General features: G+C 39.6%; 1 protein-coding gene across 1 annotated transcript in view; it reads left to right on the forward strand.

The window, feature by feature from the left end:
- The window catches only part of ctif (CBP80/20-dependent translation initiation factor), a 112756-nt gene that overhangs the window by 74969 nt on the left and 22272 nt on the right, over nucleotides 1-15515 (forward strand). The window contains exons 9-11 of the mRNA XM_061733656.1: nucleotides 1891-1971; nucleotides 9257-9863; nucleotides 11674-11973. Coding sequence (XP_061589640.1) covers nucleotides 1891-1971; nucleotides 9257-9863; nucleotides 11674-11973 — 988 coding nt within the window. The remainder of the gene's footprint in view (nucleotides 1-1890; nucleotides 1972-9256; nucleotides 9864-11673; nucleotides 11974-15515) is intronic.

Here is a 15515-nt window from a genome sequence, read left to right on the forward strand (position 1 = left end):
CCGCGGGTTGCCGACCCCTGAACTAGGGCATGTGCATAAACCTCACATTCAGTCCCTCAGGTGGCCATAACTGGCCATAACTGGCCAAAAATATATCTTGGTTGCTTCTTCTCGGACCTCATTGGCTTGTTCACAATCGGCCTCACATTTGTTTAGTTCAGGCCAAGTAGGATAATTTGAACACACCTGTTATTATCTCTATTATGAAATGATTTGCATACAGTATTTCTGGAAATCACAGTTGCCAACTGTCTTTATTATTTAACATCAAAGCTGGATCAGTCATTACTCAGCCATCAGCCTTCATTTTCCTGACAATGAAAAATGTAGCAACAAAGAAATTTAATAGAGTTTGAAAAGATACACTTTCAAACTAATCAGCCATGATTAATTATTTAAAATGGTCTGTTAATGTGCCAGAAATGCAAAAAACAATAATCAGATTGTAACTCTGTCTCACTTTTGAGTGAGGGCTTGCACTTCATAGTAGGGCTGGACCAAAAGTCATATCTCGATATTTTCTAGCTAAATGGCGATACTCGATATATATCGATATTTTTTCTGTGCCATAATTGGGGTTTCCCCCAAAGCATTATAGCATAGCATCTCTGTTAGCTTCATTTTTTTCTGAGGCAAACCCTTAAAAAAACAGTCAGTTTTAATTCAAAGCCTCGTGCCAAATGTCACACAGGTACCTTTATTAACAGAGGTCTGCACAATATCAAAATGTATAAAACAAATGAAATAAAAATAAACTGCCTGCATATATAGAATAAAAATGCTTCTTGAATAAAATAAAACAAATATCCCTTTCCTGCATAACAATTAAATTAAAATACCCTGTAATTAATACAATGACAGTAACAGGCAGACTTTTCCACTGAGGTTGACAGTTGTGCAAATAACAAAACATTTGTGCAAATCTCAAATAAAACATTCAAGTCAATTTGTCACAAAATAAGTTATATCAAAATCGTAAAAAAAAAAAAAAAAAAAAAAAATTAAATAATCGATGTAAACGATATTGTCTCGTACCATATCGCGTTTGAAAATATATCGATATATATTAAAATCTCGATATATCGCCCAGCCCTACTTCATATTGAACTTCTTCATCACTTGACAGCCCACTTTATATCCATAAATCCAAGTTTATGTATTGGGAACGGCATCTTTTTCACTAACCTCAGGTCAGCTTCCTTTTTCTTCACCTACAAAGCAGCACTAACTTTTCTGCTCATAATTCCTCTCAGAGCTGACTCAGAGACGTTGTGATCAATACAGTTCTGCATGCATGTGTGCACACACATCCAGCGTGGCGGCGAGTTCTGTTTTCAATCAAAAGATTTAGCAATGCAAATGTTCAGTCGGGCAGTCGAAACCTGTCTGCCCACAATCCATTAAGTCAGCGTGTTGTGGCCTGTGTGAAGCTCTGGGCCGTGTTATTGACGGTCTGGCCTGCAGGCTTCTCTTCCCCCGGGTCAATCGATTCTGCAGTCTGGGTCAACCAGCGGTTCCATGAATTCTCCACATGTACTCGGCAACAGCCATGATTGATCATCTTTATCCTGCCTCCTCCCATTATCATATCCGCCAATTAATTTCTCCTTTTTAGTCACTGTAGGATTCTTCCAGACTCTTGTTTTTGCGCATGTTGTTTTATGATGTTATCAACCTGTAGTCTTTTATTCTTTTATTTCCTTTTTTGCTTTGCAACCCCCTCCCCCCTTTATAATCTGTTTTCTTCTTTACGCCATCTATGAAAATCCTCCCCTCATTTCAACGATTTTTCTTTTTTATTACTTTATTCCACTCTGCTTTATCTCCATCTTCATCTTTCCATCTTTCCAATCACCTGCACTGTGGCGTACCCTCCTCTCCTGCTTGTAGAGCATTTGATCACTTCAACCGAGACCAGTTAACCGTACTTCTGCCCACTGGCCCAGGGGGAAAACGGCAAGTCTCAGCCAGGTTAGTGACAAGAAAAGCAAGATCCTGAGAGCTGAACAAGGCCAGCATTCATTCCTGACCAGAGGTGTCAAAAGTATTCACATTCATTACTCAGGTAGAAGTATTAGATACTAGAGTTTAAAAATACTCCTGTAGAAGTTGAAGTATCAACTCAAGTTTTTTACTCAAGTAAAAGTATAAAAGTACTGGTTTCAAAACTACTTAAAGTATAAAAGTAAAAGTAATGTAAGGGGGAAAAAAGCCATTAAGGACAAAAGCCATTGAAAATGAATGCATCTTAGTATAATGCAAATATATTAAAGAACCATATATGTGTACTATTGAGCATTAACATGTGTTTCAGAGAGCAGCAGATATGATGACTAGTTGCCTATAAGTATTGTAATGGTGCAAAAAGTCAAACTTCAGAGGCATGTTATCATTTATCCTAACCTTTATTGGAATGTACATCCAAGTTTAGTTGCAGGAATCTGAGGGAACGGATGTAAGAACAAAACTGGACAAGAACATCTGAAACAACCACAACCAAATTCACTCTATCCGGATGGAGCAATTTAACTGGATAGTTTTTTATTAAAGGCCGAAATTAAATAGAGTAACAAGGCTGTTTTTAAAATGTAAGGAGTAAAAAGTACAGATAATTGCGTGAAAATGTAAGGAGTAAAAGTAAAAAGTCGTCTGAAAAATAATTACTCCAGTGAAGTATAGATAACCAAAATTTCTACTTAAGTAAGGTAACGAAGTATTTGTACTTCGTTACTTGACACCTCTGTTCCTGACCTACGATTAAAACTATTGAACATGAAGTTGGTTTATTCTACTGAGCAAAACATTCAATTGTCAGCTTATAGTAAATTTAAATTCTCAGATCGCTTGAAATAAAATAAAATGAAAAAGGGAGTTTAATGAGGACACATCCAACACCAATTTAAACCTGATTAATACCTTGTAATTATCTTACTAAAAAATAAGTAACGTCTCATTTGATTAAATGATTCATTACACCAAAGTCGGCCCTGTTTCTCGGTAACAAGATATTGCTAGATGAAATTTCATCAGTGGCTCCATCATTTATCCTAAATGCAAATATGTGCCTGGCAGTAATATGACTGATGGACGGTCAACACTCAAACCTCTGAAAAGCTCTCAGTCATTAAATGAGATTAGTATTTTATTGCTGTCTCACTTTTCACCTCTTCACATCACCAACAGATTAGGGAAATGGCTCAGTAGAGTTGAGTTGAACAGAAACTGCAGAAATCCAATACATTATCGAAAGTGAGAGTGATGTCATATTTCTTACTTCTGTCTGAGTATTCTGAAACTTAGCTAAATTAATGTCAGACATGTGCAGACCTCACCATTTCTGATAGCTCTGTTTGTATTTTAAATCCCCAGGATCTTTGGTCTTTGTTGATTTGCACCACTTGTAGCTACTGAAGAGGCAGCAAGAGAAATTCACATGACTATAAATGAGAGGAGAGGAGCTACATATTTACATTAAAGCTTGCCCACTATAATACACACACACACACACACACACACACACACACACACACACACACACACACACACACACACACACACACACACACACACACACACACTCACACTCACACTCACACACTTTGATTTGTGGAATCCCTTTTTTTTAAAGAAGTAAAAATAAAGGGGAGTGTGAAAATGTCAACCTCAGTGGAAAAGTCTGCCTGTTACTGTCTACATTGTATTAATTGCACAGTGTATTTGAATTTAATTGTTATGCAGGAAAGGGATATTTGTTTTATTTTATTCAAGAAGCATTTTTATTCTATATATGCAGGCAGTTTATTTTTATTTCATTTGTTTTATACATTTTGATATTGTGCAGACCTCTGTTAATAAAGGAACCTGTGTGACATTTGGCACGAGGCTTTGTATTAGTTTTGCCTCAGAAGAAAATGAAGCTAACAGAGATGCTATGCTATAATGCTTTGGGGGAAACCCCAATTATGGCACAGAAAAAATATGGATATATATCGAGTATCGCCATTCAGCTAGAAAATATCGAGATATGACTTTTGGTCCATATCGCCCAGTCCTACTACAGGCTCTCCATCGAAATTAAAAGCCACCGTGTGTTTTGTCTTTATAAGTGAAACAAAAGGAGTAATTGTTGAGTATATGTGAAACCTGATGCTGCTGAGAAACTTGTAGGTAATTTGTCAGTAAATAGTGTAAAGCTGCCATCACTGGGATAGAGTTACAGCAGGGCTCAACTACACGCTGCATTGTTTCCTTGTGGAGTTTGAGCACGTTGCAGGAGGACTGGATGCCACAATAAGCGTTAGGTGAAAGACTAAAGCTGAACAATGATACCAGAACTTCAATTTTTACTAATTAAGTAGAGCATGGATGAAATGATAAAACATCATGCAATATAAAAATAAAAAAAACTTTCCAAAAAGTAAACAAGATATCCTCCTACCATTCAGTGGAAAAGGGGTTGGGGCAAAACTGTTCCTGTAATTAAAGACTGGTCAGGTCAGTGCAGATGTGACAGGTTTTAAATGAATGAATGAATGGAGAGTTAGAAGATGAAATGTCTCCCCACCTCCTAAGGAGAGGAACAGAGGAGACATGAACCGAATGACCACAAAAAACTGACCATTAATACATTAGTATGCATTTTCTTTGTCAGGATTTGTTGTTGCGCACACTGATGGCTGCTGGTTTAGTGAGAACAGCAATGAAATTATTCTTGATACCACTGTCTCCCCATCATGAACATTTGCTACTGGTCTCATGGTTTGTTTGTGTTTTAATCCTTCCAAAAAGAACTTAATTAACCTGGTTGGAGAATCTCATGTGGTTAGGGAAAGATGGGAGCAAAAATGATTTGGGTTTGTTGTAGTGAATCTACAGATGTAACTTCAAGAGGGTTTTTTTTGCCAAGTACTTTGCCGTGGGAAAGTCTGTCGACACTTTTGGCTGGTAGTGTATGTTCTTATGTTATTGTTCCACAAAGGGTATATTATATTTCAAATTAGTGTAAGAAAAATGCGCTGCCTGTCCAAAAAAAAAAAAGTCACACGCTCTAACATTTCATTGGACCGCCTTTAACTTTGATTGCGGCACGCATTCACGGTGGCATCGTCCTGATAAGCATGTGCAGTGTCACTGTTTATTTGCACAGTTGCTTTTTTTTCGTTGCCAAAATCTCATGTTGATGATGGAAGAGTCGGATCACTGCACAGTCTTCTTCAATCCCTTGAGACCCCATCATATCATGCATGTGGAAATGCTCTTATTTTCACTATTAAGCATAGCTGTAGTTTTTTGTTTTCTACAATTTGATTTCACGGATCACTTCTTTCCAACCTTTTCTTCCTGGAAGGTGATGGTCCCCCACTATCCTTCCAGTTTTTTAAATAATGCATTGAACAGCTATTAACCCGGTTTGAGTAGTTTCAACAATCTCCTCAGATGTTTTCTTTGCTCGATTCATGCCAATAATGAGACCCTGCTGAAACAGATTAACATCTTTTCCACAACTACAGGATGCCTCCCAACATAGTTGTTTAAGAAATACGAAGTTACTGGTTGCACCAGTTGGGGTTAAATAACTTGTTGCCAGGTGAAACATAATAGTCCATGCTGGGGCTGGGGATCGATTCAAATGTCAAGAATCGATTTGATTCCGATTCTTAAGATTCAGAATCGATTATCACGATCCGATTCGATCCGATATTGATTTGGGTTACTGTTAATAAAACTGTTTTTTCAGCTGTTGCATGAATTATATGACTGTAGTTCTGCAACATATTACTACTAGTTTTATATTGAGATTAAACAGCAAGTATTGGCAGCTAATGATGCTGTAAGGACCAATCAGCTCCCAGAATGCTGATGGAACTGCTTTCAGAAACATCATGGGTCAGAATTACCAAACAGATCCAGGGAGGAAACAGAGGACCAAAAAAATTGCTTTTATTTTTTTCCCCATTTATGAGAATTTGGTTTTTAACATTTATGCAAATGTAACCCCAAAACAGTATATAAAGCAAAGAAATATAGACAATTTATGCAATTATAACTGAAAACTTTAATGTTTTCATACCTTTAAACATATTTAAAGGCAAAAACATGGCACCAGTTATTCTCGTGTCCAACAAAATATTCCTCTTTTGGGCATAAACAAAAAAGTACCAAAAGTTGTAATGTAATGATAAAAAAAAAAAAAAATTAAATCGATCTTTAGACATATGAATCGATTTTTAAGAATTAATATGAGAATCGATTTTTTTCAACACAGGCCTAGTCCATGCCATAATTATCCAACGGGAGGCTCCTACCAATTTGCTTGGTTAAGTCCAGGTGGTGACTTCTTTCAACAGGCAATGTGATTTAAAATATTATTCAATTACTGAGACTTTGCTAAACTGAAATGAAAGGTTTATGTGGGGGATGAAGAAACCCACACTGCCATTTCCTCACTAATGGCTTTTTCCAAAGTCAATGAATGTTAAGTCTCTGTGATAATAAATCCAGCCTCCCACAGACAATGGCAGCCACTGCCATTGAAGTCGCGTGAACAAGAAACCAGGTTCTTTTTCAGTTCTGCGATATTACATATCAGGATATAATAAACCCTCTGTTCCTCACGAGGTTTAAAAATTATGCAAAATTTGATCTGCAATTAGCTTCATTCACAAAAACAGACAAAGGCAACATATTTAACATACTTACATTGTAAACTGTAGTTGCTCATGTACATGTACATCTGGAATCCAATTGATAGGATGGACTGAAGTAAGATTGTATGGAGAGGTAGAGTGGGATAAAATTCCTCTAAAAGCACAATGTTTATAGTACCACTTCCTCAACATCCTCAGGATGTTGCAGTTTATGCTGCAAATATGCACAACATTTAACAAATCTGTGAATTTTTAATCTGAAAACTTTGAATCTTTTATTTATGTATGTATTTATTGAAAGATTCACTAATTGATTGTGTGTATGTGTCTTTGCAAGCAAAATCAATGATATGTGTCAATAGAATTCATGCGTTTTTTTTTTCTTTTCTTTTAAACAGCTTAACATATTCGTACAGTATTTTTGATTTGATTCCTGCCATGCAGTGGTCTCCACTGTCAGAAGCTGTGAGAGTAAAATCCAACCTGATTTCCAACAGACATACAAAACAGTTAAAGGTGAAACAGTTGTTTAATATCTTTAATCCATAACTCTTTTAAAATTACAATAAAAATGAAAAGGATGGACACAGATGTTGTCTTTTAGAAGTATGATTGCTTGATAATGGTATTGATAAATTGCTGGTTTTTCAATATTTTTGCTCCGTTTATGCAACATCATGTTATTTTAATCTCCTTTTCATATTGAATGTACGATGCCTTTTGACATTTTGAAGATTAAGCCATCGTTACTTTGCCTGTCCAGCCGTCCTAATTCTTTTCCTCTTTGATATAAAGAATTAGTCTGGTTCCTCTGGATTTGGACACAAAACAAACTTCCTCTGGACGCCATTGGACACAGCCAGTCAGGGAAACAAAGCATGCAACGTAGGCAGAGATAAACAAAAGACATCCAAAATTACATGCAATGGAGAAGAGATATAGGTGAATGCTGTTTCATTAGCGATTGTGCAGCTTGGTGGTTGTAATGCAGCAACAATATTGGCTCTTGGGTGATCGTGTATGGGTCATCCCATAAACCCAGGCTACATCTGATTGGTTTGGTGCGTTTGATAACGCAAGGAAATGATGGAAAGGGAGGTGCAGCAGACCAGTTTAAAAAATTAATAGGTATGACTGATCCAGCTATTTTTTACCATCTTTTCCATGGTACAATAGTGCCATATACAAACGCCAACCAAGAGACCCTGCAGTCCATGGGCAGGCTGATTAAAATGAAACAAGGTCATCTGGAAAATGTTGCCTAGCAGACAAGTTCAACTGTGTCTTTCAGACAAGAGACCTGGGGCCTCATTTATAAAAGAGTGCGTAAGATTCAAACTAAAAGTGTACGTGCGCTCAAAAGCCGAAAATGTCATGCGCACAAAAAAATCCTGATTTATAAAACCGTGTGCACGCACATCTGCACGCAATGTTCTCTTTATAAATCACAGTCCAGCTGGAAGTTTGCGCACGTGAATTCGCCTCATATCCCGCCCTCTACACGCCCACTTTCTACCATGAATGGTGAATGCAAACTACTTTATGATTGTATTTGCATAGGAATGAGCCTGCTGAGCATGCGCAGCGCTTGCCTGCAGCCTGTTTCTGCTGCGTCAGGATGAATGAGACGTGTCGAGCCACCGTGCCACTAAATTTCACGGAGACCGAGATGGAGATGTTGTGGATGAGGTGGAGGACAGGAAAACCACATTATTTGGTGGTCACAGTAGTGGCATCACTAACAAAAAGAAAGCGAGTGAGTGGCAGCACGTTGTTGCTGCTGTAAACGCTGTGAGTGCCACGGACAGATCTGTGGCAGAAATAAAAAAGAAGTGGCATGGCACACCTGGAAGTGGCCGTGTCCTGACTGACGCTGAGCTTCAAACACAGACACGATCAGCGCTATTATATTATAAGTCTGATATGTGATGACATTAAAAATGTGAATCTGACTTCATTTCACCACCTCACCGTCTGCGTCGCCAGTTCCCCATATCTTCAAAATGTCCGTGCGCTAGGGTCAAAGTTTACGTAAAGATACGTACATTTTCCCGTTAAGTTTTTTTTTTTTTTTTTAAATCCTAACCTTTGCGTAGAAGGTGGCGTGCGCATCTTTCGAGCCCTGTTTTGTGCGCACGCAAGCTTTATAAATGAGGCCCCTGGATGTATCTTACAATTGCTCTCAAGTTTATTGTTTTGTGAACCAGCTCGTATCTTATCTATACAAAGACATGTGACATTCTGTGAGTCAAAAAATCTGAGAAAAGATATACAAGTTGTTCCCAGTTTGTCCAAGTTCACAAGCTGAGGTAGATAACAGGTCGAAGCCACGGCGGTGCAAGGGTGACTAATCCCTCGGACCATATGTCGGAGGTTTCCCGAGCCCTGAGCCAGTACAGCAAAACAGCACAGGAAAACACACACTGCAACCACATGTAAGCAGAGACTGGACTTTTATGTATTAGCAGTAGTTTGGATGATAGTATTTGTATATGGTTGTCAGTTGTTGCAGTGATATTTTCAGGGAAGCTTCGGGACAGACTGGTGCCGGGACGAGTCGGCTACTAATACATCACAATGATGCTAACTGAAACCTGCTCTCGTTCCAGGAAGCAGCAGCGAGGGGGAGGAGGAGGAGGAGGAGGAGGAGGTGGAGGAGGAGGAGGAGGAGGAGGAGGGGGGAAGAACCAGCCTCAGGACACACAACAATCGCCACAGTTGCAGTGGGATCAAACCCAACCGCAATGTCCGAATCAACAACAACATAATTTAACAGAACTGGGGGATAACAGAAACAATAATGCTGGCCGACCACCTCGCCAGTACCAGGGAGGACACGGGCAACGCGGCGGAGGGCCCCCACATCACGGATACAGCCAGAATCGCCGTTGGCATCAAAACCAGAAAGGGCCCGGACAGAACTCTACTGGGGACAAAGGAGTGCCCTCAAGATCAACCAAAGACAGAGAGACTGACAATGTAAAAGTGGGTGATGAGCAGTACAGGCCAGCTCAAAACTGCAGCGGTAACTGCCCACATGAATCACCCAGATGTGACTCAACACCCAGTACAAATGCCTTCAGAGACATGACAGTTCACAAAGAGTCTGCCAACCCACCGCAGACTGGCAAGGCGAGTGACGGCCAGTCAGAGCAGCCCAAAATCAACCTTCTGCAGTCGTCAAAAGAAAGACTAAGGAGGAGACTTAAGGACAAGGTACTGGAAAGCTGCTTAGTTTCTGTCAGTCATTATTACGGCAGCCATGCCTGATGTACAAGTACCAACACACCACCGTTAGGTTTAATAATCACTTATGTTCACGAATACAGGTTGGTTCTCAATACTATACATTAGGAATGGGCGATATTTTACCGTTCACGATAAACCGTCAAAACAATTCCCCACGGTAAGAATTTGTATCTCACGGTAAAGACGATAAATTCCCGTTGATGACGTTTTTGTGGGAAGGAAGGAAGGAAGGAAGGAAGGAAGGAAGGAAGGAAGGAAGGAAGGAAGGAAGGAAGGAAGGAAGGAAGGAAGGAAGGAAGGAAGGAAGGAAGGAAGGAAGGAAGGAAGGAAGGAAGGAAGGAAGGAAGGAAGGAAGGAAGGAAGGAAGGAAGGAAGGAAGGAAGGAAGGAAGGAAGGAAGGAAGGAAGGAAGGAAGGAAGGAAGGAAGGAAGGAAGGAAGGAAGGAAGGAAGGAAGGAAGGAAGGAAGGAAGGAAGGAAGGAAGGAAAGGAGGAAGGAAGGAGGAAAGGAGAAAAGAAGGAAGGAAGTAGGAAATGGAGTAAGGAAGGAAGGAAGGAAGGAAGGAAGGAAGGAAGGAAGGAAGGAAGGAAGGAAGGAAGGAAGGAAGGAAGGAAGGAAGGAAGGAAGGAAGGAAGGAAGGAAGGAAGGAAGGAAGGAAGGAAGGAAGGAAGGAAGGAAGGAAGGAAGGAAGGAAGGAAGGAAGGAAGGAAAAATCCCGTTGATGACGTTTTTGTATTGGTATTTTTTTTATCAGGATAAATGCCAGAAATTATCGTGATAAATTGTTTAGTCCATACCGCCCATCCCTACTATACATACACACCTGCCTTTGTCTGTCTGGCTTTAAACAACCTGGATGTTTATCTATTATTCACGGTGGATCTGTTAAACAGGTGAATACGACTGCAGGTTCTCTTTAAAAGCAGCATTAGGTTAAGCATGGGAACAAAAACTGACGGCATTTTTGTAAATTAAAAGATGCATTTTTGGATACTGAATTTATGCAGTTTTTTTCTGATTTTTAACCTGTGATTTACATATGCATACACATGTCTAGCTGGCGAGACCTGCACTAGAAGACAATAAAGTGCTATCTTATCTCATTACCATCAGGAGGAAATTGATTTGACAGCACAGGATCTTGCAATAAGCAGCAAAGCAGCAATTGATAAATGTATCCCCAGCCATTTTTCAGGCAATTTATATGATGTTCATTTTTCTAGTCCAGGGGTCGGCAACCCAAAATGTTGAAAGAGCCATATTGGACCAAAAACACAAAAAACAAATATGTCTGGAGCCGCAAAAAATTAAAAGTCTTGTATAAGCCTTAGAATGAAGGCGAAATGTCGAGAAAAGTCAAAATTTCGAGAAAAAAGACGAAATGTTGAGAAAAAAGTTGAAATGTCGAGATGAAAAAGGAAGAAAAAGAAAAAAGGGGGAAAAAATAAGAAAAAAAGAAGGGAAAAAAGAGGAAAAAAGGAAAAAAAAAAGGTCAAACATTTTTGAAAAAGCTCCAGGAGCCACTAGGGCGGCGCTAAAGAGCCGCATGCGGCTCTAGAGCCGTGGGTTGCTGACCCCTGTTCTAGTCCATCACCTTTTTTTACTCCAAGGAGTCATAAGCTCCTGCATATGAATTATCTTTCATTGTCAGATCCTAAAAATCAGCTCTATATGACTAGAGAAACATTAAAAAGCCACACAGACATTAAGACAGTGTTTTTACACCTGTGATCGGCTGAAACTGAATATCCTTCAACACCTTTCGTCCGTCTCTGCAGGAAGAGGCGCGAGTGGAGGACTCGGGCTCCGGGTCACAGAACATAGACCGGCTCGTGGACCTTCTCAACAGCATGAGAAGCAACAGCGTGGGGGTGGAGCAGCAGCTGGCCTCCTTCATGGAGGAGGCGCAGAACTCGGCTCGCTCCGAGGAGACGCTGGCTCAGGTGGTCAGGACCATCTACTGCAAGGCCGTGTCTGACCGGAGCTTCGCGGCGACGGCCGCTAAACTCTGCGACAAGATGGCCCTCTTCATGGTGGAGGGGACCAACTTCAGATCGCTGTTGCTCAACATGCTGCAGGTGAGCATCACTGAGGGAAGTAACAGCATCTTCTAGCTTTACAGAAGCATAAAATTACATTGATTGATTGATTGAATTGTTTATTTCGAACACATAAGGAAAAAAATATAAGATTTTAAAACAAATTCAAAACATACAGAAAGAAAAGCAACAACAACAAAAACGTAATACAAACAGGGGAAAAAAAAACAGTGTCCGAAAAGGAGCAGGTAGAAGTCAAACTTATTTAACCCTGCCCCTTTGTTACCTCTATCATAAATTAAACATAAATATTAATAATAAATAGCTGCAATTACCTAACCCTGCGTTCACACTGAAAGCGTCACGGGCGTCATAGGCGTCTGGCTGCCATTCATTGTCTATGAAAAACGGACGTCAAGAGGCGGCGGGACCGGCGGGGGCGGCGGGACCGGCGGGAGCGGCAGGAGCGTCGGGCGCGGCGCGTCAATTTGAAAGTTGAAAAATCTGAACTTTATGCAAATGAGCAGCGGCGACGCCAAGGCGTCGTCCAATCATACACCGGGATTCCCGAAGCGAGAACTCTCAATGCAGATTGTACTTTCATGTAGACACAAACGTACACTCATTCACATGCGTACAGGAGCAGAGCTGTGCACTAACAAACTTATTTTATCAGGAATTAATATATTTCATCCAGCAAAATGACATTTTTGCTGGTTTGACTGCCGTTTTTACCTGAACTGATCACGTGAAACACGTATCTGATGGGTGAGGAGCTGGATGGTCCTAACTATTTTATTTGCTACATTGATCCAACGAAAAATAATTAAAACCCGTGCTTATTAATCACAAAACACAGTTTAAACATCATGACTAAATCCGCTCCGACCGGGTGTGTCAGTGTTCACCGCACAGACTGTAGCTTCGCCTGATTTATGGTTCCGCGTTAAATCGACGGCGTAGCCGTCGGCGTAGGGAGGCGGTGCGGTGTGCGTCGCCGCGTACCCTACGCCGTAGGTTCTGCGTTGGTGTGACGCGGAACCATAAATCAGCCTAGGCGGATTTATGGTTCACCGGGAGCAAGGGCTCTGGCGGTTGATGTTGATCCGCGGACCAAACTTGTTAAGGAGCATCAAACTCACTCTTGTCTACGCGGAAATAACGCTAAAATATAAAGAAGGCGTCCCAAAGTGTGATCTATGGTGAAATAGGAAAATTAAGATGTGCAGCTATATGTGTAGGCTGTTCCCACTGTTCCCTCCAGTTCTGCAGCGCAGCTTTAGCCCCGCCCACCCCCGCCCCGCTGCAGCCACTGACGCTTTCAGTGTGAATGCACCAAGCGGCGAGATGCTGGTGTCGGGACGCCCGTGACTCTTTCAGTGTGAACGCAGGGTAATAGGCTACCGATTTTCCCATTGGTTGAGCCTTTGCACCTAACCAGCTAACAAACACAATCTTTCCTTAACATAACTCCTCAACCAAATAACTTCCCAGAACTTCCTTTTTGTACCGTTTTTTAAATTGATTTATATTTGTACATTGCTTCAACCCATCACCCAACCCATTCCATAAATCCACTCCAACAACTGATATACACATGCTTTTCCTTTTAGAATGAAAACATTGTTTTTTGAAATTATATTTTCCTCTTAAATTATAACCCCCCCTCCCCGTCACAAAACATTTTCTGTAAATTCCCTGGAAGTGAATCAGTTCTCGCTTTGAATATGATTTGTAGAGTTTTTAGTTTGACAATGTCCCAAAATTTCAACACATGCGACTTTAAAAACAGTGTGTTTGTGTGATCGTTATAATATAATTATACCCACATTGTGAAGTATCCTGATTGCTTTTTTTCGCAGTCTGAATAGCGGTTGTAAATTGCTTATATATGTGTTGCCCCAAACTTCCACACAATAATCCAGATATGGTAATACTAGTGAATTCAAATTCAAATCACATTCAAATCATAAATAGAAAATACATTTCAAAGAAAAACAAAGAAAGAAAAAAAAGGCGTAGGAAGAAAATAAAATACCAATTTGCTTTAAAATCATTAAAAGGACAGGGCAAAAGATACAAATTGAACATGTATTATCATAAGCACAGGAGAAGAGAAGTGTTTTGAACCTGGATTTAAAAATGTTCACAGTTGGCAGCTCATTCCAGTTTTAGAAGTATCTTCTTTGATATTTTCTCCTCAGGTTTCATTTTAACAATCTTTTTTAATTTCACGGACCTGGCTTGAATTTTTTAAATTACCACTACATTTCCAACTCATTAGATTTGACAGACATCAATAAAAAGAAAAGAAAAAAGTGTTGCCAAATTGTAACTTATGCACAAAATACTGCCCTGCAGGAATATGCTACTTGTTAAAGACTCTCCCATTGTGGTATTTCTACTTTCATTTAAACAAAAGTGCCTTAGGACACTGGATAAAAAAATGTTCAATAAGCTTCCAGTGTGACTGATAAGCTCACAGAGCAGCTATTCTGTGGATAAAAACCCAATCTCTACTTTTGATTGTGCCACTCCACTCCCATAATAATCTCATGGGATCTCATTAGTTACAGTTTTCAATTAGAAAATCGGTGCCGTCTTGCATCAAAAAGAAAAGAAAACTACGCTTTAACTACTAATAAATGCATTATTTGGAATGAACACCCATACCTACTTTAATAACTGTTCTATACAGTGATATACTACTCAATTATATGTATATCATGTAACGAAACCCCTGGTTAGGCCATGTACAGGAGTTGAAACCGAGGGTCACATAGCATGGCATGTAAAATAAAGGGATCCCAAACATTAAAAGATGCAAATGACTGAATCAACACAGGGTTTTTAAAATGGTGTGCTCGTTTTTACTGTCAATCCAGCAGGATATTTACAATATTTACAAGTTTAGCAAAGTACCAAAACAAAAGTATGCCACTGCCAGGGGACGCGGATGTTGCTAAAATAACAAACTAAGCAGCTAAGGAAAAACACAGTTCTGTCTAACTGTCTAATAAGGAAACAAACGCCTGTCTGCCTAACTACACTAACCAGTGGGGTAAAATACAGTAGTGGCAACCATCCCTTACCTAGTGTGACTAAACATAGATTCTACCTACATGATGCCTATTAGGCCTGTGTTGAAAAAATCGATCTTTTGATTCTAAATTGATTCTCATATTGATTCCTAAAAATCGATTTGTATGGCTAAAGATCGATTTTTTTTTATTTTTTTTTATTATTTTTTTTTTTATGACTTTTTTTTTTCATCATTACATTTTTGCCTGGTGAACTTTAATCCCAGTAGTCCCAGTAGTTTTGGAAACTCCTGAACTAAATTAACTTTACTTTAGAGAAAATGCTGGACATTTCAGCTTAAATTTCTACATTTTATATTAGTTCCATGAAGTTCATATTATCTATATTTACTATAGCTTGTTTGGTTTCTCTGTTATCGGACACGGTTTGTGCCTGGTGCTTCATGGCAAGCTGTGTCTGGTGACAGAATAAATCAGACAAGCTAAAATAATTTGTTTACTGCATGAGCTGTTGCAATTTCTTTCTTTTTTTTGTACTTT

Source organism: Cololabis saira, chromosome 11 (genome assembly GCF_033807715.1).
Source record: "Cololabis saira isolate AMF1-May2022 chromosome 11, fColSai1.1, whole genome shotgun sequence".
NCBI classification, from domain to species: Eukaryota; Metazoa; Chordata; class Actinopteri; order Beloniformes; family Belonidae; genus Cololabis; species Cololabis saira.